We start from the raw sequence: 25,142 nt of genomic DNA, 5'->3' as shown, positions 1-25,142 counted from the left end.
CCAGGCAAGAACACTGGAGTGGGTTGCGATGCCCTCCTCCAGGAGATCTTCCAGGCTCAGGGATCGAACCCATGTTGCTTATGTCTCCTGCATTGGCAGGCGGGTTCTTCAGTCCAAATCTTAACCATGAGGAAATACTAGAATATAAGACCCGCTTCTGACACTTGGTAATAGGTAAAGAAGAAACAATGGCATGCTAATAACAAATTTAATCCTTTCCCCCAAGATGAATATATTACACCATAAATTTTTCATAGCCTACACCTCTGGTCTTAATTAGCCATCTCAAAACCCTATACTGTAGGTCAACTGAGGTCATAAATAACATAAGAGGCTTAACTTAAACCAACATCACAATTAGAAAGTAACTCAAAACATATGCTTTATTAAATATTCTAGATTTAGCATCTTTTTATGAATGAGAACCTGTGGTACTGGGATTCTTAATTTTCTTTCTTTCATGGAATTGATCAGAATCAAATTCCATGTGAATTAATTAAGAGGAAACCAAATTGGAGTTTCACTAAATAGAAACTACAGAATTTGATCTTAATCGTAAGTAGATTTCTTTAAAACCTTAGGCCAGTTAAATATTAAATAGTTCTGAGTTGAGACATCTTTGGAAATTATGCTAAACTGCCATGGATTGAAATTTCAGAAGGCAAGTACTTTGTATCTCCAGCAATTAGCCCAAGACTAAAATAATTATTGAGTGGCTTAATGCTTATTAAGTTTAATTGTTGAGTGACTTAATGCTTATTAAGTTAATACCTTAAAAGACAACCTCAAAATTCTTTAAAGTCAGTATAATAGTTTATCACTGAAAGTGCTTAGCTCATCCAGTGAAGAGAAGTCAGAGTTGTTTTAATTTTCTTTGTCGGATGAAAATAAAAAAATCATCTGAAAAACATCTGTAAGATTATAACTGATGACAACCTTTTTATAGCTCATTATTCCTCACGGTAGATTCTGGGTGATATTCCTTTTAGAGAAAAGTTTGGTTGTCGTGATGAATTTAAGGTTATCAAAATTCTGTGGCCTATTTCTCACTCTTCCTGGCTTCTCAGGAACACTTGGAGCTAAGTTTAAAGTCTAATTTTATTTCCTGTTGAGTGTTTTTATAGTTGTTACCTCCTTTTTTTGATATGTTTTCCCTTTTTATTTTTGTAGCCTCGTCCTTTTTTGAAATGTGTGATATATGTTAGTAATATCAGTCTTTTATCCTCAGTCTTCATCTTCAGTTCTTTGAGTTTTCAGCATCATTGACTTCTCTTTGAAACTCTCTTTCCTTGCAGTCCATGATATTCCTTCAGGGAATAAATATTTCGCGAGTGCTTACTAGGTGTCAGGCACTATTGGGGTCCTTCTCCTGACTCACAGTGCTGTTCCATAAGTGCACGTTCCCTCCAGGTTTTGTCACGGGTTCTGTAATTTTCTTCCTCAGGATGCTGTCCCTGATTTAGGAACACATTCCCCTACTTGAAACTGTTGGGGCCAGATGTGCTTCAGGATTCAGAGCTTTTTTATTTTAGAAAAGTCAAAGAGGGTATATTTACTATATGTTATGAAACATCCTTCCCAGAGCGGCAGTAGTCTCTAATCAAACATGGTAATATTTCTGCAGTGAAGCATAGGAATATTTCCAGGAAGTGGGATAAAGACTATGAAGTAGCCTCACTACCGTTCTTACCAGGTTTTGTTGCCAAATGCATTTAGCCCCCAATTTAGGAAAAGGGGGTTTCAAACTGTTAGAGATTTTGAAATTGCAGATAAGGGGTTGGTTGCTGCTGCTAAGTCGCTTCAGTCGTGTCGGACTCTGTGAGACCCCATAGACAGCAGCCCACCAGGCTCCTCCATCCCTGGGAGTCTCCAGGCAAGAACACTGGAGTGGGTTGCCATTTCCTTCTCCAATGCAGGAAAGTGAAAAGTGAAAGTGAAGTCGCTCAGTCATGTCCGACTCATAGCGACCCCATGGACTGCAGCCTACCAGGCTTCTCTGCCCATGGGGTTTTCCAGGCAAGAGTACTGGGATGGGTTGCCATTTCCTTCTCCAAGGGATTGGTAGATCTCTTAAACTCTAAATATTAGGCAGGTTGCAACTCAAATCTCTGTCTGGTCCTACTTTTCCAAATATCTTGTGGACATCTTCACACAAGGGCCTATTAAATACTTAAATTTGTATTGAAGTGAAAATATTGCCTCCTCACCTTTTGATCTCATCCTTGGTTCTTACCTTGTTTAAGCCCTAGCATCATCACTCACTGAGTCCTGTGGAATCCATTCTAATATATCCTCAACTCTTGGCCTGCTGTCCCTTGTCACTTCACTGAATTATGGTTCAGGCCTTCATTACCTCTCTTCTCAACTTTGTGGCTTCTCAAACCAGGGTTCATGGACTAATTTATTTATATACTAGATAGCATCACCAATTCAATGGACATGAATTTGAGCAAAGTCCAGGTAATAGTGGAGGACAGAGGATCCTGGTGTCCTGTAGTCCATGTGGTCGCAAGAGTCAGACACGACTTAGTGACTGAATAACAACAAATGTTAGTCATTGGGAAATACGGAGAAGACAGGTTTTTAAACTACCAGTTCTTCCATCTGTGAGTGCCTCTTGGTGGGGAAGGCTAGTAGAATGTGTGTGTTAGTTGCTCAGTTGTATCTGACTCTGTGACTAGTAAAGGACTGACTTAATAAATTAAGAAACACTTGGCACGTGGATATTTTTCATCCATTAAAAAGGATGAGATAGCTCAATATCTCAATTTCCAAGACTTATTAAAAAAAAATGCATGTTGTAGGGCAGTAGACAGTTTATGCAGAGGAAGTTCTGGAAAGCAGCATACCAATCCACAGTAGCATCTTTGGGGAGACAGTGGGAAATTTACTTTCTGATTTTTATAGTGTTAAAAATATAATAAAACTACATATATATATATATATAACTTTTTAATCAAAAAAATAGATTATGAGAAAGTGAAGTGTGATGAGAGGAATATAACATAATGTAACTAACTCTGCTTGCTCATGTTTGGGAAAGCTTAGAGAATGTTTTCCTTTGGGCATAGGAACAGACATTCCAATCAGAGCCAAGAGCAAACTCAACAACATCTGGATCTTAAAGGGTCTAGTGTGTTCTGGCAACAGCAGAGCAGTGCTGGGGGTTTGCTTCAGGGTAGAGTAGGATTTGAGTCTGAGGTGAGATGTGGGAAGGTCTGGACTACTAATTAGAGCTGGGGACTTGACTAGTCCCTGGGGAGCCTCTGGAGGTTGTTGATTTTGTATTGAGTGCATTTTTTATTTTGGAGTAATTTTAAATTTATAGACAAGTTAGAAAGAATTCCTCCCCTCACCCTGGGTGTCTCCTTTTATGTTACCTTATAGTTTCCTGGTACATTCGTCCAAACTAAGAAACCAATACTTTAGCTCCAGGTTTATTCAGATTTCACCTGTTTGCCCGTCAACATCCTTCCTGTGTTCCAGGAGTCAGTCTGTGATCCCACATCGCACTTAGTTGTCATGTCTCCTTCGTGCTCTGTGATATTCCTTCCTCCTTACTTTGACAGTTTTGAGGGGAACCGATCAGTTTGTAGAATGTCCTTCAATTTGAGTATGTTTGATAGTCACTCATGGTCAGACTGGCATAACCCGTTTTTGAAAAAATAGCACAAAGGTGAAGTGCCTTTGTTTTCCCATTATTTGTGGGCACATGATTATCCACATGTCTCACTGGTGATGTTAACCTTGTTCACTTCATTAAGGTCATATTGGCCAGGTTTCTCCTCTGTTAAGCTTCCCAGGACATTTTCCCGTTTTCACACTTCTCTGGTTGTTGAACTTTGTAGTATGTTGATTATAGTTAATGTCTAATGCAACTCTGCTGGCTGGGTGATAGGAAGAGACTGGAAGCAGTAAGGCCAGTCATGTATTTAGGGCTGTTGGAGTAGCTCAAAGTGAGAAATGACAGCGATCTGAACTTACAGGGGCAGTGACAGTGAAAAGGAGGAGAGGCGTTCAAGCTTTTCTGGCCAACAGAGTGGCTTATGGTGCCTTTGAAAGAAGACAAGTCAAGATCACTTCACACCCATTAGGATAACTCTGAACAAAAAGTTAGATATTAAGTGTTGAGGATGTGGAGAAATTGGAATCCTCAAACACTGCTGCTGGGAATGTAAAATGGTATAGCCACTTTGGAATAGTCTGGCAGTTCCTCAGAAAGTTAAACATACTTACCATTTGATACAGCAATTCTTCTCCTAAGTATATAAAGAGAAATAAAAACACTTACATGCAGAGTACATCATGAGAAACGCTGGGCTGGAAGAAGCACAAGCTGGAATCAAGATTGTCGGGAGAAATATCAATAACCTCAGATATGCAGATGACACCACCCTTATGGCAGAAAGTGAAGAGGAACTAAAAAGCCTCTTGATGAAAGTGAAAGTGGAGAGTGAAAAAGTTGGCTTAAAGCTCAACATTCAGAAAACGAAGATCATGGTATCTGGTCCCATCACTTCATGGCAAATAGATGGGGAAACAGTGGAAACAGTGTCAGACTTTATTTTTTGGGCTCCAAAATAACTGCAGATGGTGACTGCAGCCATGAAATTAAAAGACGCTTTCTCCTTAGAAGGAAAGTTATGACCAACCTAGATAGCATAAACAGTGGAAACAGTGTCAGACTTTATTTTTTGGGCTCCAAAATAACTGCAGATGGTGACTGCAGCCATGAAATTAAAAGACGCTTTCTCCTTGGAAGGAAAGTTATGACCAACCTAGATAGCATATAGCATATTGAAAAGCAGAGACATTACTTTGCCGACTAAGGTCCGTCTAGTCAAGGCTATGGTTTTTCCAGTGGTCATGTATGGATGTGAGAGTTGGACTATAAAGAAAGCTGAGCACCGAAGAATTGATGCTTTTGAACTGTGGTGTTGGAGAAGACTCTTGAGAGTCCCTTGGACTGCAAGGAGATCCAACCAGTCCATTCTAAAGGAGATCAGCACTGGGTGTTCTTTGGAAGGAATGATGCTAAAGCTGAAACTCCAGTACTTTGGCCACCTTGTGTGAAGCATTGACTCATTGGAAAAGACTCTGATGCTGGGAAGGACTGGGGGCAGGAGGAGAAGGGGACAACAGAGGATGAGATGGCTGGATGGCATCACTGACTCAATGGACGTGAGTTTGAGTGAACTCTGGGAGTTGGTGATGGACAGGGAGGCCTGGCGTGCTGCGATTCATGGGGTTGCAAAGTCGGACATGACTGAGCGACTGAACTGAACTGACACAGAAATTAATGTTCATAGTTCATGAATGAGGTTATTAATGTTCATACACGAATATTCATAGTTCGTTATAGCTAAATGGTGGAAAACATCCAAATGTAGAGCAGCTGATGAATGGATGAAAAAAGTGGTATATCCATACAGTGGAGTATTTTTTGTCCATACAAAGGGATGAAGCACTGATAGCACAGATGAACCTTGAAAACATGGTAAATGAGTCAGTGACGAAAGGCCATATATGATTCCATTTAGATGAAATATCCCAGACAGGTAAATCTACAGAGACAGAAAAGTCGACTAGTTCCTTCTTAAGGGCAAGGTGGTGGTGTAGGGATTGGGCCATGACAGGTAAGTCATGATGAAAATGTTCTAAAATTGACTGTAGTCATGGATGTACAACTCTTTCAGTGTACTAAAAGTCACTGAACTGTACATTTGAAATAGGTGTATCATATTTAAAAATTATCACTAAATGTCAGGCAACACATGGCAGGGGAGCTGCATCTGTTCAAACTACACTCTTTCAAGCCAAAGTTCATAGGTAACACTGGGGCTAGAGAAATGGCACCATAAATCATTAGTATAAAGGGCTCACTTGTCAGAAGTACCCTAGTCATTTAGTCCAGTTTACTAAACGTAGTTGTTCAGGGGTTTCAAACAGGACACCTTTAACATTTAGTGTTTTCCGAGGTTAACACAATTGCAGGCTGACCCCTTCTCTGGCATTGAAGACAACACTGTGTTACTGGGATTGGCTGATGTCCCTCCTACACCTGAATTTCAGTTACAGTTGTCTTTATGTATGTATGTGTGTGTTCACTTGTGTCTGATTCTTTGCAACCCCATGGACTGTAGCCTGCCAGGCTCCGTCCATGGGATTTTCCTGGTAAGAATACTGGAGTGAATTGCTATTTCCTGCTCCAAGGGATCTCAAAGAATCTTCCTGACCCAGGGATCGAACCTGCCTCTCCTGCATTGGCAGGCAGATTCTTTACCACTGGCACCACCTGGGAAGACCAAAATTGTCTTTCCTTACTGTAATAAAATGCTTTACCATGAGTAGCTCCGTTGCTTAAGTAATTTGTAAAATATTTGGGGATGAAATTCAAGATGTTACCAGTTTAAATATTCTTGGCATGATCTGCAACCTGAATAGATTTAGAATTTATTTCCTCACTGAAGAAAATGGGTCAACCCATAAATCTTGTGGCCATATAGGTCACCAATTACTGTTACTGTTGTACACTTGCAACATGTCACCCGGGTTGGTGGTATGAAGTGCAAGAAGAGAGAAATTTCAAATATGGACAGTTGTTATTAATAAAATCCTGAGAAAGAGATGCTATGATGGTTACTTTTTATGTGTCAGTTATGACTGGGCTAAAGGATACCCAGATAGCTGGTAAAACATTATTTCTGAGTATATCTGTGAGGGTGCTTCTGGAACAGATTAGCATCTAAATCAGTAGATTGAGTAAAGACGGCCCTTGCCAAAGTAGGTGGGCATCATTCAATCCGTTCATAGAGTTAAAATACACCAAAAAGGCAGAGGTAGGGCACATTTGCTCTCTTCTTAAGCCGGAATGTTTATTTTCAACTGCCCTCTCACACTGGAGCTCCTGGTTTTTGGGCCTTTAGACTGTTGGACTTACAGCAGCATCTTCTCTGTTCTCAGGTCTTCGAACGTGGGCTGCATGTGACTCAGGCTTTAGACTCGCACTGTACACCACCGACTTTCTTGGTTCTCCAGTTTTGCAGATCTTGGTTCTCTAGACTGCAGATCAGGTGACTTCTCCACCTCCATAACCATGTAAACCAACTTGTGTAACAGTTCATTTACATATACATATCCACATATATCCTGTTGGTTCTGATTCTGTAGATTGCCCTAATACAAGTATTCAAAAATTACAGATGTTGGATTCTGTTTGCTTTTAATATCATCGTTTTTTCAGTGTCCAGGAAGTGATGAACATGGTGTAGTTCATGAGGTGGCAGTACGTTCTTAACACGGTTGGCCCAGGGTTCCATTGGGAAATCTTAAGTCCTGACCTGACAGCTATTAAATTCCAAGTTTGTGCTTGGACAGGTGACTGAAAGAAGAAGAACGATATGACCAACAGCACATAAGCTTTTATTAATAAAGCAGAAAACTGAGTTCAACCAAATTTTTTTGTGTGTGCATTTAATCTGACCATATGCCAGAGAAATTATTCTTCATGAGAATTTAGGTGAGAACTGTCAATAAGCCAGTTCTGTCAAAAATGGCACACTGGAATATCTAATAAAGTTAGGTAAATGAAATTCAGAGAACAAATTAAATATTAAAAATCACAGGAATTGCTCCTTCAAATATCAGGGGCCTCCTTTAATAGTCTTCAGTAGCTCACGGGCAGCCATCAAAATAGTTCAACCATGCTGCACAACTCCCAAAGGGAAAAACTGAGGGAACTCATGGGTGATCTTCACGGCCTCATTGTAAAGTCCAAGATCTGAAAGAAATAGGTTGGCAAACATTTAATCTACAGCGGAAAGCTGTAACATCAATTATTATTTAAGGAGTTCTACCGGTTTCTCTTTTTTCTCCCTTTTAGAGGAGAGAACTTATTTTCACAATCCATTTGGTAAAACTGTGATATGGGTCATATTTATTTAAGTACAGTTCCCAAAAATAAAAGTCATGCAGTAGAACTGCCATGATTTCCAAAACTCATGGAGTATAACTTCCATTTTGACTTCCATCGTATAGGCACCATTCTTGCCTGGTTGTGATTTAGGTTTTGTACATTATTTGATGCCTTTCTATATTAAAATCAAATAAAAAAACTATTAACAGTATTTTTGTTTTGTTTACTTTGTTTTAAAAAATTCTCTTTCCACAAATATTCATCTTCATTGTGTTTCTTACATACAGAAGTATTATTTATAAGTAGGCTAAAATGTCCTAGCATTTTCCTTTGGGATCAGAAAGTAATACAGAAATTCAAACTGTAGCAGGACTGAAACTCAAGACCAAGACATAGCAAGTTAAAAATAAAGTTGTTTTCCTCCTAATTACATGAATTACAGAATGTTTTATTTACCAAAAGGATGATTATCTTCTTTAAACTGGACATAAGATGCACACATAATGGTTGCCTTGGCCGTTACTCTTCCAACTACTTCCACGATTCCAGAGATTTCTTCATCAAGCTAACACAAAGAACAAAATGCCAACTTGGTGTTATCACATTTTCAGCTGATAAATTACCTTGGAAAATTGTTCTAGATTTTACTAATCTTTCATTTCATGTAGCAAAATAATTTTAAGATTTATCAATGCAAAAATAGAATTGTAACTTGTTAAAAATGTTCGAGTACTTATTACTGTCAGCATGTCACCAGTCCAGTCACCTTTAGTAGTGGCTTCAGGTCTAAAGCTACAGTTAAATGTTTAAGTTGAAGACAAAAATCACTTAAAGATACTGAGACTGTCCAGTATTTCCACAAGATGTAATTTGTTTAAAAGGACTCATTGAAAGGAACTTTCTATTATGTATATTTGTACAGTGAGTTCTGTATGCATTAACCAAACAGCACACACATCTGTCTTCATAAAAGACGAAGAAAGTGTACCGCAAACATAAACCATAAAAGCAAGTGACAACTGAAAATAAATGTAAACAAAAATAGAGAACTGAATTTAAAAAATGTGAAACTACTGAGGAAGGGAAAAGTGATTTAAACATAATTTTTTTCTTAAGTGATTTTCTGGTCTTTCATAAGGAATGAGAGTTGTCAGCATTCATTTAAAAATGACAGAGCCCCAAAAATCATTGGTTAGAAAAGTAAAGGCAAATGTAAAAGCAGGATACAAATTTTATTTGAGAGAAGTTTGATGAGCTGGTCCTTTATATGTCCACTCCGAGAATAAGAAACATCAGCAATAAACCAAATAAGATGGAAGAATTAATTATAAACAGAATTAATACTTAAACATACAGGCTCCATCAACTCAATAGTTCCATTTTTTCCTTCACCATCTGAAAGAATAAACATTTTCCCAGTGGGATGAATCTGAAAAAGAAACACGTAATTTTTTTTTAAAGTCCATATAAACCTCTTTAAAAGACTAGAAGTCTGACAAAAGATGAGCAGACTGACCCACAGTCAGTGCACACAAAGCAATTCTTTTGAGCAGTTTAACTAGTTCACATTGTCTGGTGTTACTATACCTGATCAAACGATGCCTAAATTCGAACTTTAGATAAACACCAATTACCTTTTTAGAGCAAATGTGTCCCGTTATTTTTATTTGCTAAATCTGGCAACCCAGATTTAGATCTAAGAACAAATTAAGATCTAAGAACAAATTAGAAATAAGAACAAATTAAGGAGGGTTCATATTATCTAAAAGTGAGATCTACTGGCATCCATGATTTAAACAGTGTATATCCCACAGAGGGTATGTTTTAAAAAATTAGACATGAGGAAGTAAAGAGAAACTGGTTATTATAACATCTGGGCTCTACTCCCGCGAGACAGCTGCAAAGAGTGCAGTCAGATCTGGTTTGAATGCCAGCTTTGCTACTTGCTGTAGCCTTAAGCACTTTTTAACCAGATGCCACTCCTACCCAATTTCCATAACTGTTAAGTCCAAATACACCTATTGCAAGAAGATAATGTGACTGAAATAAACTAGCAAAAAACTTTCATATAAAAGTTTTCTCGGTTTCCTGATCCTGAGCCTTTGGGCCTGTTTCTCACCAGTAGGATGAGGGGCTGCGCTCTTAACACTTGGGTAAGGTAACAAACGGGCACTGGATCAGTAAAATACAATCAAGCAATGTTTCACAGAAAAGCGACTTCAACGATAAAACGAGGATTGAGAAAAGAGGAAACAGCAGAAAAGGAAACAAGAAAACTGGACTAGCTGTCAAGGCCGGCCAACAGAAAACAGATGGAATTTTGTTTATAATTTCAAGTAAAAAACGAGGGCGGGACACTAGAACGGAGCGCGTTCGAAAACTTCGGGATTCCGCGCGCTAAGAGCCAAAAATTGGGCTGCAGTGGTCAAAAAGTGTGCAAAAAGTTCCGTTGCGAGAAAATAAAGCAATTCGGGGCGCAGTGATGCTTTCTCTCTTCCACCCTCCGCCAGCCCGACGGCCAAGGGGCCCGTCCACCCAAAAAGCCCAGGGCGGTGAGCGCGCGCACCTTCTCCAGCCTCCCTACGAAGCAGACCGGCTGGTCGATGAACTGAGCTAGCATGCTGGCGTTGATACGCGCCTTGGGCAACTCCATCACGTCCACCATGATTGCAACTCAAGACAGGCAGCCGGCGGGAAACCAGCAGACCACTGAGACTGTCTCCCAGCTGACGTCTACGGGGCGGATTCCCCCAGATCCAATCGGCGGAGACCAGCGTTCTCGCTCCGCCAATCAAACGTGCCGATATCTCGACAGCACTCGAGCAGTCTGGGACAGCGAGGAAGGCAAGGATGCGTCCGGAAGTGGGGACCGGCTGCTTAGTGACGCGCGGCGTCCCGGAAGTTACCCGGGTCCTCGGCGAGGCGCGCTTAGGGGCGGGGCTTGAATGGGGCGGGGCTGAGGCTCCCTCCTCCTGAGACCTCGGTCCTTGCTGCGGCTGAATCCCGGAAGCAAGGTGGCGGGCTCCGGTGCCGGTACGACGGGGGACTGCGGCGCGAGCATAAGGTATCTCTTCTCGCGGGAGTCGCCGCATCCTCACGGTTGCCATTTCTCCACGGACATGTATGCGGGAGAGGCGGGAATCGGTTTCGGCCCTGCGCCACTAGCTGTCTGTGCTTCCCCAGTTCTCCTGCAAGGGAAACTCGGGGTTCATGCTGAAATATAGGGAGCCGGTCTCATTTTGACCCTCTCTCTCCTAGAGCTAGGAAGTGGGGTCCCCGGTGATCTTCATCGCCTTCGGGAAGCTCCTGCAGCTCGGTGGCCGAGGGTCGTTGATTTTCTGCCCTAGCTGCGTCACTTTCCGACGTCAGTTTCACCACCTGTGAGAGGAGGGGCCGCGACCCTTTCTGGTCCCGACATTCTGGCTACACTGGAGGTGCGGGTTTTCTCACCTCACCTCCGTGTCAGGAGCGAATTGAAGCGTTTGGGAGTGGGTGAGGGAACGATCACTGGACTGAGAGAGGAGATGGATTCAAATGACTCTTAGATCCTTAGAAGGTGCGCTTCTTCCCGAGACACGATTTCCCTCTCCGCAGAATGAGGTTGCTGCTGCTGCTGCTAAGTCGCTTCAGTCGTGTCCGACTCTGTGCGACCCCGTAGACGGCAGCCCACCAGGCTCCCCCATCCCTGGGATCCTCCAGGCAAGAACACTGGAATGGGTTGCCATTTCCCTCTCCAATGCATGAAAGTGAAAAGTGAAACTGAAGTCGCTCAGTAGTGTCCGACTCCTAGCGACCCCATGGACTGCAGCCTACCAGGCTCCTCTGTCCAAGGGATTTGCCAGGCAAGAGCACTGGAGTGGGTTGCTATTGCCTTCTCCGCAGAATGAGGTTCAGTTCAGTCGCTCAGTGGTGTCCGACTCTTTGCGACCCCATGAATTGCAGCTCGCCAGGCCTCCCTGTCCATCACCAACTCCTGGAGTTCACTCATACTCATGGTCCATCGAGTCAGTGATGCCATCCAGCCATCTCATCCTCGGTCGTCCCCTTCTCCTGCCCCAATCCCTCCCAGCATCAGAGTCTTTTCCAGTGAGTCAACTCTTCGCATGAGGTGGCCAAAGTACTGGAATTTCAGCTTTACCATCATTCCTTCCAAAGAACATCTAGGAATGAGGTTGCTGCTGCTGCTGCTAAGTCGCTTCAGTAGTGTCCGACTCTGTGCGACCCCATAGACGGCAGCCCACCAGGCTCCCCCGTCCCTGGGATTCTCCAGGCAAGAACACTGGAGTGGGTTGCCATTTCCTTCTCCAATGCAGGAAAGTGAAAAGTGAAAGTGAAGTCAGGTAACTTTAATTGCAAGGTCCCAGCTGATTTAAGTTTTGTCTATATGATTCAGGGACCCTTCTCATTTCCCAGTAATTTTCCCTATTGCTTTTCACACCTCAGGATTCTGGAGGGGAGATCACATGTGAAAGACAACCTGTTTCCAGGAGATGTGGGGGGCGGTGACAGGGCGGGATAATTCTTGAATCTGTTGTTGGGTTATGTCGCTGTTAATTTTCGGGCCTTTATCCTACGGGATTTGGTACCTGCCTTGCCAGGGATATTCCAGAATGAGTGCTCATAAAAATACCTGCGAAGGATGCTCCAGAAGTTGGAGAAGTTTTTTTAATTGGGATATTATTATTTTCTAGGAAACGAAATCCATAAATTAGCCTAAAACCATTTGGGTACCTATCTAGCCTCTGGGGTTTAGTCCCACAGTTGCCTTAAGCTAAGAAGATCCTGTTTGAGATACCACACAGCACTTTAAGATGTAAATGGGATATCTTAATTAAAGCTTAGTTGCCTCTCTGTTTATTTAGCAACTTAGTATCTATGTACAAATTCTTACCCTTTAATGTTGCTGTCACTAAGACAAGTTTAAAGGATTTCATTAGCAGAAATAGGGTGAATGTCAGTTGGTATATAAGAAAGCGGTTGCAAATCAGTAGAGTCTGTGCAAAGCCTTCACATCTTTTGCACTTCAGAGATGTTTGGAAACCAAGTTGATTGCGTTATACAGGGAGGAGTACACGTGAATGTCTTTAATAGCAATTTTTTTTTTTTTTTAAGAGCAGCCCCTAAAGTGCCAGGTCTCAATAGCAATTTTATAGCAATGAAAAAAACCACTTTTACCTACCAAGAGCTTTTTTTTTTTTTTCTTTTAAATAGGGAGATGAGCAAGAAGATATTTTCAAATAGCTTCTTGGATATTTTTTCATTCACTTAAAATTTATTGTGTAATACCTCATGCACAGAGAAGAGTATATCCAACTGATATGTATAGTTTCCAGAGAAATGAAATGAACCCAGTTGGACCTCTCATTTAGCTAAAGAAATGGAACTTTACCAGTTAGGGGTTGTCACTTCCTCAGTTGAAGTCCTCTCAACCCAGCTAGAAATAAACACTATCTTGAAATTTGTATCAAGCACCCTTTTTTTCTATATAATTTTAACATATATGTAGCTGTTTCTAAATGGTGTGGTGCCAATTTATCCTCCTGTCAGGAGAGTAGGAGAATTCCAGTTGATCGACGTCACCTCATAGGCCAGAGTAGATGTTGGGAAATCAGCCATGTAGTCCCCATTCCAAATCCAAAGAAGTGGACACACAAAAGGTCTGTCTTCATGGACTCAGCTCCCTTTTAAAAAGCCTTCCTGGAAGTCCTTCACAACTTGACTTTCTACTTACTAGGTTAGGGACTTTCCCTTTTATTCCTAGTTTGATAAAAGTTTTAATTGAGTGGTTATGAAATTTGATCAAATGAATTTTTTTGCATTGAGATGATTGAATATATTTTCAGTGTTGAATAACATTCACATTCCTGGAAAAAATATAACTTGGTTATGATACGTTATCTTTTATTCTGTATTCTTGGGTTTGATTTGCTATTGTTTTGTTTGAAACAATTTTTGCATTCATGTTCATGAATGAGATTGGCCTGTAGTTTTTCTTTCTCATGTAGTCTTTGCGAGATTTTGGTATTATTTAATGTTAGCATTGCAGTAGTCTCATGAAATAAGTTGTGGAATGTTTTCTGTATTCTAGGGTTTTATGTAAAACTGGAGACACCTGTTTTTTGGTGTTAGGCAGAACTCACCTGTAAAACATCCTGGGTTTGGTATTAGTTCAGTTCAGTCGCTCAGTCGTGTCCGACTCTTTGCGACCCCATGAATCGCAGCACGCCAGGCCTCCCTGTCCATCACCAACTCCCGGAGTTCACTCAGACTCACGTCCATGGAGTCAGTGATGCCGTCCAGCCCTCTCATCCTCTATCGTCCCCTTCTCCTCCTGCCCCCAATCCCTCCCAGCATCAGAGTCTTTTCCATATAGTTATCTTCTATTGCTTAGTTTTTATGTCTGACTCTTTTGTGACCCCATGGGCTGTAGCCCACCAGGCTTTTCTGTCAATGGGGTTTTCCAGGCAAGAATCCTGGAGTGGGTTGCCATTTCCCCTCCAGGGAATCTCCTGACCGAGGGATCTAACCCATGTTATCTTAACGCTGACAGGTGGATTCTTTATCATTGAGTCACCAGGGAGCCCATAATTAACTGTACCTGCTGCCTTGGGCATAGCCCACAAATGTTCCTAAGTAGATTTAAATAAGTTCTAAGTATTTTCTAGTGTCTTACATACTCTCTGATTCAAGGGTTGTTTTTGTTTCCAAATGTATAGATTTTGGGCTTCCTTGGTGGCTCAGTGGTAAAGAATGTGCTTCCAGTGAGGGAGACTTGGATTCCATCCCTAGGTGGGGAAGGTTCCCTGAAGGAGGAAATGGCAACCCACTCCAGTATTCTTGCCTGAAGAATTCCATGGACAGAGGAGCCTGCCGGGCTGCAGGCCATAGGGTCTCAAAGAGCTCGACACAACTGAACAGTTGAACACGCACATAAAGATTTTACTTATTAAAGTCACTTTGTTGGTAATTTATAGTGTAAATTGCATTATCCTCAAATGGTATGGTCTGATACTGTGAAAGTGTGAGGCTTGCTTTAAGACTTATGAAGTATATGGGCAGCTTTTTGTAAATGATTCATGTATTCTTGGGAAAAATTTGTGTTTTCCAGTTACTGGATCAAGCTTGTTAATTGCAGTGTTCAGCTGTTTCTACTTTTGTTTGATTAATGTCTCAATTTTAGAGATAATTGCAGATGGTAGCATTGGCAATTTCTGCTTGAACTTCTGACAACTTGTGTTATATGTTTTTGAAGATGTGTTTTTCAGTACACACAGATGAAGATTATGAAGGAAAATGGTGCAGCGAAGTAGTGACTATTTCCAATCATGCTTTTTGCCTTAAAGTTAATTTTGTTGCTAATACTGTTGATACACTGGCTTTCTTTTGGTTAAATTTTCTTTGTTGTCTCTTTTTCTGTCCTATACTTCACCTAAGGGAGGCAAGACTTTTGAACTTTAGTGTTCATTTCCTCATCTCTTTGGTGGCTTATTGGAGTGCTGACCTGGTAAGTCTTAGCTCAAAGAGGGAGCAGGTTGATTGCATGTAACTGACAAGGGGATTTTTGTAGAAACTAATGTCTGTGGCTGGCAATTTATGTCAGTAAATATTGAAACATCTCCAGTCAATAATATTCAGGTAACAAAAGGCATATTAATGTCTCTGGTCAATAACTTGATGCCAGCCTGTGAGCTCCAGTAGTTCCTCCCTAACAGTGTGCTTTGTTAACCAGTAGGCTTCCTTTGGACAGAATTTCCCAAATGTGTGGAGGTTGGATTCTTTTTATTTTTTTTCAAATTGTGGTTGTATACTTGATTTACAGTATAGTTAGTTTCAGATGTACAAAGTGACTCGGTTTTATATTCTTTTCAGAATCTTTTCCGTTGTAAGTTATTGCAAGATATTAAATGTAGTTCCCTCTGTGTATGTGTGCTTAGTCACTCAGTTGTGTCCGACTCTGCAATGCTATGGATAGTAGCCCGCCAGGCTCCTCCGTCCATGGGAGTCTCCAGGCAAGAAAATGGGGTGGGTTGCCATTCCCTCCTCCAGGGGATCTTCCCAGCCCAGGGATCAAACCCTCTCCTGCATTTCAGGCGAATTCTTTACTGTCTGAACCACCAGAGAAGCCCATAGTTCCCTGTGCTATACAGTAAATCTCTGTTGCGCCTGTTCATCCCATATTTCTAATTTATCCCGACTCACTCCCTTCACCCCCTTGTTAACTGTAAGATCATTTCTATGCCTGTGAGTCTGTTTCTGTTCTGTGTATATAACTTTGGATTATTTTTTAGTTGGCACGTGAGTGATGTCATATAGTGTTTGTCTTTCTCCGTCTGACTTCGCTGAGTGTGACATTCTTTAGGTCCGTCTCTGTTGCTTCTAGTGGCAATATTTCATTCTTTTTCCATGACCGAGTGATAGTCGACTATGTGTACACGTGCGTACGCACACCACCTCTTTTTAAGCCGGTCATCTGTTGATGGGCCCTGGGGTTGTTTCCATGCCTTTCCTATTGTAAATAGTGGTGCTGTGAACATTGCTGTGCATGTATCTTTTCCAATTAAAGTTTTCGTCTTTTCTGGATATCTGCTCAGGAGTGGGATTGCTGGAACATACGATAATTTTAATTTGGACCCTCTGTACTGTTTTTCATAGTGGCTGCACCAGTTTACGTTCCCACCAACTGTGTTCTCCACACCCTCCCCAGCGTTTTTTTTTTTTTTTTTTTGGTCGATTTTTTGATGATGGCCGTTCCGACTGGTGTAAGGTGATACCTCCTTGTGGTTTTGAATTGCATTTCTCTAAACATTAGCTATGTTGAGCATCTTTTCATGTGTCTTCTGGCCATCTGTATGTCTTCTTTAGAAAAATATATATTTAGGTCTTCTGTCCATTTATTGGTTGGGAGGTTTGTCTTTTCAGTATGAGTTGTATGACCTGTTTGTATATCTTGGATATTGACTCCTTGTTTGTCAGATTGTTTGTGAATATCTTCTCCTATTCCATATGTTGTAGTTTTGTTTATGGTTTCCTTTGCTGTGCAAACGTTCTTAAGTTTGATTAGGCCCCATTTGTTTATTTTTGCTTTTATTTCTTCTCTTCTTTTTTTTTTTATTTTTTTATTTTTTAAATTTTAAAATCTTTAATTCTTACATGCGTTCCCTATTTCTTATGCCTTAGAAAACTGATCTAAGAAAATACTGGTGCAATTTATATAAGAGAATGTTTCACGTATGTTCTGTTCTAGGGGTTTTATGGTATCATGTCATATTAAGGTCTTTAAACCTTTTAGAGCTTATTTTTGTATATGGTGTGAGGGAGTTTTCTGATTTCATTGACTTGCCTCCTTTATTGAAGATGAGTTGATTGTAGACGTGGGTTTATTTCTGGGCGCTCTGTTCTGTTCCAGTGATCTCCATGTCTGTTTTTGTGCCAATACCATGCTGTTTTGATTACTGTAGCTTTGTCGTATAATACAGTCTAGAAAGGTTATGTTGGAGAAGGCAATGGCACCCCACTCCAGCACTCTTGCCTGGAAAATCCCATGGACGGAGGAGCCTGATGGGCTGCAGTCCATGGGGTCGCTAAGAGTCAGACACGACTGAGCGACTTCGCTTTCACTCTTCACTTTCATGCATTGGAAAAGGAAATGGCAACCCACTCCAGTGTTCTTGCCTGGAGAATCCCAGGGACTGGGGAGGCTGGTGGACTGCAGTCCATGGGGTCGCACGGGGTCGCACAGAGTTGGACACGACTGAGTGACCTCACATTCACTTCTCACTTTCATGCATTGGCGAAGGAAATGGCAACCCGCTCCAGTGTTCTTGCCTGGAGAATCCCAAGGACGGGGGGACCTGGTGGGCTGCCATCTATGGGGTTGCACAGAGTCGGACACGACTGAAGCGACTTAGCAGCAGCAGTGGCAGAGAGGTTATGTGGAAGCTGGATTCCTTTTTTCTGAGAACACTAGTGTTTGGTGGATCACAAGTTCTTTGCCGCTTTGCTTGTTATGGTTTTTCCAATATACTTTGTCTGATAAATTTATGCTCTGTGACCTTGTGGTATTTGTGTCGGTATTGGCCTGATAACTTTCAGCTTTTCCGTGTCCTTATGTTTTACGTGTATCTTTTGTAGATAGTGCCTATGCCTCGAGGTTTAGTTTTTATGTCTTTTGTCCGCTTACACTGATTGTCGTCACTGATGTTTTCGGATGCATTTTGGCAGTCATTTTTGCACTTCTTGTGTGTTCTGCTCTTTGTTGTTGTTTTCTCCTCTTTTCTTTAGATTTGACTTTTAAAATTTTTTCTGTAATTCTGTTTTATTCCTCTGTATTATATATTGTTATACATTCTTTAAAAAAAGCTTTGTTCATGGTCACCCTTTAACAAGCACATTAAAGCCCAAACTTTTCTCTGTGTCAAGATGAGAACCTGTAACTCCATGGCCCTTTTTTCAATTGCATACAGTTGTCTACAGTTTTAATTCTACTTTAATTTCTTTTTAGCTCCACAAATTAGGCATTATTATAGTGGCAAAGAATCTGCCTGCAATGCAGGAGATGCAGGTTCAGTCCCTGGTTTGAAAAGATCCCCTGGAGAAGGAAATGGCAACCCTCTCCAGTATTCTCGCCTGGGAAATCCGGTGGACAGAGGGGCCTGGTGGGCTACAGTCCATGGGGTCACAAAGAGACATGACTGAGCAACTGAGCATGAACACATTATCTTATGCAGTTAATATTTGTTTGGAATTTTCATATATATCATTTTCTTTTTATTTTTACAACAAAGAATCTGTCTTTACTTTTTATTTTTACATCTCACCTCTCTTTCTGTTGTTTCCCCCCACCTTTCTTTGAGGTACCTGCTTTGGAAGTTCCTTCAGTGAGAATCATTGGTAGTGTGGACATCAGTTTGTGTTTCTCTGAATATGCTGATTTCATCTTTGTTTTCAATAGGCAGGTTTATTATCTATTTAAAATTCTAAGTGGACAATTAATTTCTCTTAAGGCTACTCTGGTACTATTTTACTGTTAATTTACTTTTCATTTAAATTGTGATTTTGTTATAAGCTTTCATGTCTGTATCTGCTTGATCTTCAGTTTGTAATGTGTACTGATGAAGAGTTCTTTTAGTTTTGTGGTGAATATGTTGTGCTTTGTGAATCTGATAATCTTGTCTTGATCAGCACTGGGACATTTTCAACCATTATATTTTTGAATATTGTTTCTCTCTTATTCTCTAACTCTCTCTGTAATTCCAGTTAGAAGTAAGAAGTAAGGGTGTGCTCTTGACCTTTGTTTTATGATTCAGTGGTTTTGATTCTTTGAATTCTGGATAACTTTCTCAGATCTTCCAGTTTACTAATTCTTTATGCAGTTGTGACTCATCTGCTATAATTTCAATACTAATTTTTTCCCTAGAAGTTCTGTTTGGTTCTTTATACACATCTTAGTTGTTATTTGTCATAGTTTCAGGTCTCCCTTTATTTCTTCATATTTCACAGAGTGTAAGGCGAGTCTGTTCAGAGTCTAGTTTTGATACCCACAGTCTTTATAGGTCTGATTCTGTAGAGGTTTTTGATTCTGTTTGACTCTTCCTTACTGTGGCTTGTATCTTTATTTTTACAGTTTTTTTTTTATTATGAATTCATGTTTCTTGGAACTGTTTTGTTGACTTTTTTGAGGTTTAGTTTGAAGGTGTTGTCCTCCAGAGAAGCTCTGTGTTTCCTCCTTCCAAGGTTGTTGGCTCCCAGACTTTGTCCTTGTTCCCTGTGGTGGCAGTGGTGGTTTAGTCGCTAAGTCGTGTCCAGCTTTTGTGACTCCGTGCACTGTAGCCCACCAGGCTCCTCTGTCCACGGGATTCTCCCTGTGGGACCTGGATAATTAAAACCCAGGCTTTTAGCCATTAGCAATCAGTAATGCCTGCAAGGAAAATGTTACTTATAGTCCTTGTATATAACCTTGTGGATTTATAGATTCTTGTGTTTTCTGGGTTCTGTAGATTTTCTTTATTCTTTTTTTGGGTTAGCCATACATTAAAAATAGATATTTATATTTGAAACATTACCACAAGTGCCCTTTTAGAGAGCCACTGTGGGGATTCTGTTAGTTGTTAAGGATGACAAAGTGTTAGTGAAAGCAGAGCAGTGCGCCAAGGGGCAGCAAGAATTCAGGATGAAGGTCTGGGGTTGGTTTTTCTCCCTCGGTCTTGATCTTGTCTCGTCGTTGCAGAGAATTGAAACGACAGACTACTTACAGCTCAAACAGGCATGGTTTATTAGGCAGGCAGCAGTGTTATTTTCTTGAGGTTTTTGTCTTGTAACAGAGACTTGGAAGGGCAGACCACCTACAGCTCAGTTAGAGCTCTCTCGTCTCTAGATGTGAGAGGGGCCAACTCCCATAGGAGTGTTCTCGAATCCTTTTGGCTTCCTTTTTTATATCTTTTGTCTTTGACCCTTTATAGTCCATGTAGCCTGATTGGTTTTGCCAGTGCAAAGTAGGGCTTTTATCTGCAACCAAATAGGGCGAGTGTTGAAGGCCAGACAGGGAAGGGGCCATGTTAGGGTGTTTTCTCACCAGAGTTTTCTCGCTCCAGTCTGAGGCTTCCCCTTTCTGTGGGCCTTTCCCTTTCTCTCACCCTTTCGGGGGCTTTTTCTAGTCACTATTTTTCTTTAACCACCATTTTGGACTCCTCCTTCCCTACTTTAACTACCTAACAAAGGTAAGTAGAACCAAGAACTTGGAATGTCTTCCTCATATGCCATGTGGAGGAGTTTAGCTTAGTAGTGAGGCTGGCGGATCAAGGGGTGAAGTTTGACATTTTAGGTAGAGTATTCTGGGTTCATGATGATGAATGGGTTGAAATATAGTAATCAAGGTGCTTTTGGTACAAGTAATATGACCTCTTTAAATATAAAGCTTGATAAATTTTTGCAAAATGATCATATATATGTATCAGTCAGGGTCCAGTCAGGAAATAGAAACCACACCAGATGTTTGAGCAGGGAAAATGTAATACAATGAATTGTTAACTGGTAGGAAGTAAATACTTAAACTCTTTTCTTTGATTAATTGTGGTAAAATGTACGTAACCAGATTTTACATTTTAACCATTTTTAATTGGATGGCGCAGTGGCATTCGGTGTATTCACGTCGTGTGCAACCATTGCTGTCATCCAGCTTCTGAACTTTGTCATCATCGCAGACTGCAGTTCCTTGCCCAGTTAACCACTGGTGAATTTGATTACTCCAGGTACCTCCTTTAAGTAGAATGACACAGGACTTTCCTATCTGGCTTATTTCATTTGATGTCTTCAAGGTTCTTCTATATTGTAGTAGGTATCAGAGTTTCATTCCTTTTAATGCTGAATTGTATGTAGTGAATACTACATTTTGTTTCCCCTGTCTTCTTTTGGGCTACATTTATCAAAAGGAAACTGATTAGAACTTTTTCGGGTTAGCTTGACTGGCCTAAAATTAATAGCCTGACAAAGGACCGGAACCATGAGTAGGAAAGCTTTCAGAATCCAGGCTGTCTTCTTTCTCTTTTTAAAAAAAATTTAATCAATTTACCGACCTGTGGCTGTGCTAGGTCTTCGTTGCTGCCCAGTCCTTCTCATGCTGCGCCGAGCTGGGGCTGCTCTCTACTTGCGGCGCACGGCTGCTCACTGGGATGGCGTGGGCCGCGGCTCCAGGGCGCACAGGCCTCGGGAGTTGTGGCCTGAGGCTCAGTCGCCCTGTGCCACGTGGGGTCCCCCTGGATCAGGGGTTGAGCCCACGTGGCCTGCAGTGGCAGGTTGGTGCGTAGCCGCTGGACCACCAGCGAAACCCAGCGCCGACTGATCCTCTCTCAGCTCCACACTGAGTCTTGCTTGCCCAGCGGTGTGGCATGAAGCTGGACTCCGTAAACCATTTTCCTTTGGAATATTAGGCATTCCCAGCAGAGGGCCCTGAAGGAACACTGCAAGGCTGTTGTGTCGGGAAGACGCCTCCCTCCCAGGCTCCAGCCCCCTTTATGACCTTTCAGCGGGAGCCCCACTGCCTATTCAGAGGTCAGGCTGTGATGCTAAGGCCTCGCCCTGCCCACGGCCCAGCTCCAGCCTGCTCTCTGGCGAGTTCCTCCGCTGCTCCTGATACAGTTTCTGTCCCTCCAAGGAGGTCTGAATCTTCATCTTGTGGGGGTGGGGTGCTTAACTACCTCACGTCCACTCTTCTTCAGCCTGGAGATAGTGGCTAATTTTTGGGGGGGCGGGGGGAGCAGAGTTTGCACTGCTATTTTTCTTTGAAATCTTCTTTTATTTCTTTGAGTATTTACTTCCTACCAGTTAACAATTCATTGTATTACATTTTCCCTGCTCGAACAACTGGTGTGGTTTCTATTTCCTGACTGGACCCTGACTGATACATATATATGATCATTTTGCAAAAATTTATCAAGCTTTATACTTAAAGATTGTGCACTTCACATGTCTTATTTTTGGTGTACAATTATCTGAAATGGTAAATACACTGATACATAAGAATAAATGTTTAATGTGAATTATTAAAAGGCCATGAACATATTGCCTCTCAGTTGCTGTTATAGATTGTTTCTTGCTAATTTTAAACTAGAGACTATATTTAAGGAGTGCACATCTTGTAAACTTTTAAAATAGTCAACAGTGGTCCAAGAATGCTGTTAATTTGTGGAATAAACAAAAATAAGCAACCCCCCACCCCCTTACAAATCTTACATGCTTGTGGAGGTAGTATCATAGTAAGGCTAAGTAACATCTGTTTTACAGTTTTAAGATTCTAAACATTTCAAAGCAGGTTTATTTCCCATTACCCCAAGATGGCACTTGACCCGTACAGGTGCTCAGCAAACATCTAATGAAGTAGGATACTTCACTGACACACAGTGACTTTGGCAGGCTGTTGTTTAGTGGCCAAGTCGTGGCTGACTGTTATGCTACCGGGGTCTCCTGCCTTGCAGGTGAATTCTTTACCAGCTGAGCTATGTGTGCCGGGAAGATGACTCAGGCTTGAACACTGAAGCAATACAGCACAGAGTGAAGGATACAGACCTGGATTAAATCTTGATATTGATACCTAAGTGACTTTTGGAAAAATTATTCATCCGTTCCAGAGCTGCAATTTCTGTAAACATGGGAGATAAAATCGTGGACATAAACATGGGAGATAAAAAAGCTTCATGTGGTTATTTTAAGCATTAAGTAAGATTTGCATATGTAAAGCCCTGAGCACAGTGTCTTGTTACACTAAGTATTTAAATAACAAATTGTGACTTAAGTGTTAATAGCGTGACCAAATTGTCCTAAAGTATCTGTTGGACATCTTAATGATGATGAAAAGTAAGATAATGAAGGGGGATGAAAACCCCTGGGGGCTTCCCCAAAGGAGGGAAGTATGTAGGCTTGTCTGAGAGCTGAGATCATGAACCATCTGGGTGATGGTATGTTTTGCCCAACTCCGCTCGGCAGCCAGGATGGAGCTAGAACATTTTGAAGGTTGCCAGGATACTATCTGTACTGTTCAAGAGCTTCAAGAGAATTTTCATCAGAAAGATACTCTTCCTCTTGATCCTTGGGTCTGTATTTTCCCTTCCTTCTTTTGATTTCACTGAAGTGGGTGAGGGCGGCTTCTTCCGTCTTCCTCACTGAACTTTCTATTGCAGGCAGCTTCTTGTTTCTGTGTCTAGTCATGGAAGATATATGGTTGCACGTGTTCCTTGGCTTGTTCTGTTCCCAGGGACTAACAGGCACTCATCATCGTGTGGCTCTGCCAGGCTAAGATGGAAATTTCCATGGCACAGACTATCCAGGTCTCTGAATGAATTAGAGAATTAGGAGCAGTTTGCCTGGAGAATCTCATGGACAGAGGAGCCCTGCGGGCTACAGCTCATAGGGTCCCAGAGAGTCATATATGACTGAAGCGACTTAGCATGCACACACATAATGCTTCAGCCATGAAAGTAATATCTGTTATTTTCCTGTGTTCTGCTCATGGAGCTTTTTCTCTCTGGGACCCTGTTTTACAGAGTCGTCCTTGGGCAGTTATGAACCATTGCCCTCCTTAATTTTCCCTGTTGCTTGCCCAGGCCAATAATAACCATCTTGGAATGAAGTAGATCTCCCAGGAGAGGGGGAGGGTTAAGAAAGGGCAACTTTGCCAAACTTTGGAAGGAGTTCCCGTGCAGTGACCTGTCCGGCAGCCTGTCTTTTTCTGGCAGGTAGAGCTCCTGTGTTTCAGAACTAAGTTCAGGCGGTGGGGATGGTTGGCGTGTTCTCCCCGTCTTTGTGATTCACTCTCCTCTTGTTGTTGCTTGTCTCTTCACTCATTCATCCGTGGATAACTTTTCGGAAGATGTACCACAAGACAGTAAGTATGGTGATGAACTCTTGGGTCAGTTGAGCTTCTTGGTTGTGCAGTTCATGGACCTTTGACTCAGACTGTGGCATATGGTGAATAGACTTTGGCATATGGTTGATAGAGTTATTGCCAGATTTTGTCTTGTGTTTCTTTCTGTGCATTTTGATGAAACACTGGGAGGAGGTAAAACAGTCAGCTTTCTTACGTACTCAGGAGTGTGAAGCAAGACTTCAGACAGATAGCAGTGTTTGACTAGACTGTTAGCCACCTGTCAGCCACTTGCTTGGCTGGTGCTGGTTTTAACAGGGCTCGGCAGCATGCTTTGTGCCCGCTGGTCCTGTGAGAGGTGGTAGAGAGGCAGCCCAGAGACAGCATATATATGGGTAGTTCCTTGAATTTGGAGAAAGTGCCTTGTTTGGTTTGATTTTCTAGGGCCCACCAGTGGGCTCCCCTGGTGGCTCTCAGACGGTAAGGAATTCGCCTGCAGTGTAGGAGGAGACCTGGGTTTGATCCCTGGGTTGGGAAGATCCCCTGGAGAAGGAAACGGCAACCCATTCCAGTGTTCTTGCTGCGATGATCTCATGGGCAGAGGAGCCTGGTGGGCTACAGTCCATGGGGTTGCGCAGAGTCGGACATGATTGAGCGACTGGGCTTTCACAGCAGTGTGCCTGGCCAGTATCTGGCCTTCAGCACTTGTTGGTTGAATGAAAAGTGAGCAAATGAACAAACGACTGAATTTTAGAAGTTTGTTTTTGTTTAGGGAGAAAATACTTATGATAATGCAGTTAGATTGTATTGGAAGTCAAATGATGTAGATATTATAATGGGCAGTTGAGTTTTTGGAAGTTGTATATAATGATT

General features: G+C 41.7%; 2 protein-coding genes across 3 annotated transcripts in view; one reads left to right on the top strand and one right to left on the bottom strand.

The window, feature by feature from the left end:
* Nucleotides 7,402-10,696, bottom strand: RPA3 (replication protein A3). Its single transcript, XM_005678964.3, has 4 exons — nucleotides 10,482-10,696; nucleotides 9,270-9,344; nucleotides 8,372-8,480; nucleotides 7,402-7,780 (listed from the first exon to the last, which is right to left on the bottom strand). The coding sequence occupies exons 1-4, from the start codon at nucleotides 10,578-10,580 to the stop codon at nucleotides 7,698-7,700; spliced, it is 366 nt and encodes a 121-aa protein (XP_005679021.1). The 5' UTR covers nucleotides 10,581-10,696; the 3' UTR covers nucleotides 7,402-7,697.
* Nucleotides 10,863-25,142, top strand: part of UMAD1 (UBAP1-MVB12-associated (UMA) domain containing 1) — a 255,741-nt gene continuing 241,461 nt past the window's right edge. For both annotated transcript variants that reach the window (XM_013963152.2, XM_018047374.1), the window contains exon 1: nucleotides 10,863-10,979. The gene's annotated coding sequence lies outside the window, so the exon portion shown is untranslated. The remainder of the gene's footprint in view (nucleotides 10,980-25,142) is intronic.

The sequence above is a fragment of the Capra hircus genome, chromosome 4 (genome assembly GCF_001704415.2).
Source record: "Capra hircus breed San Clemente chromosome 4, ASM170441v1, whole genome shotgun sequence".
Classification (NCBI taxonomy): Eukaryota; Metazoa; Chordata; class Mammalia; order Artiodactyla; family Bovidae; genus Capra; species Capra hircus.
This window is presented reverse-complemented; position numbering and strand designations above follow the sequence as displayed.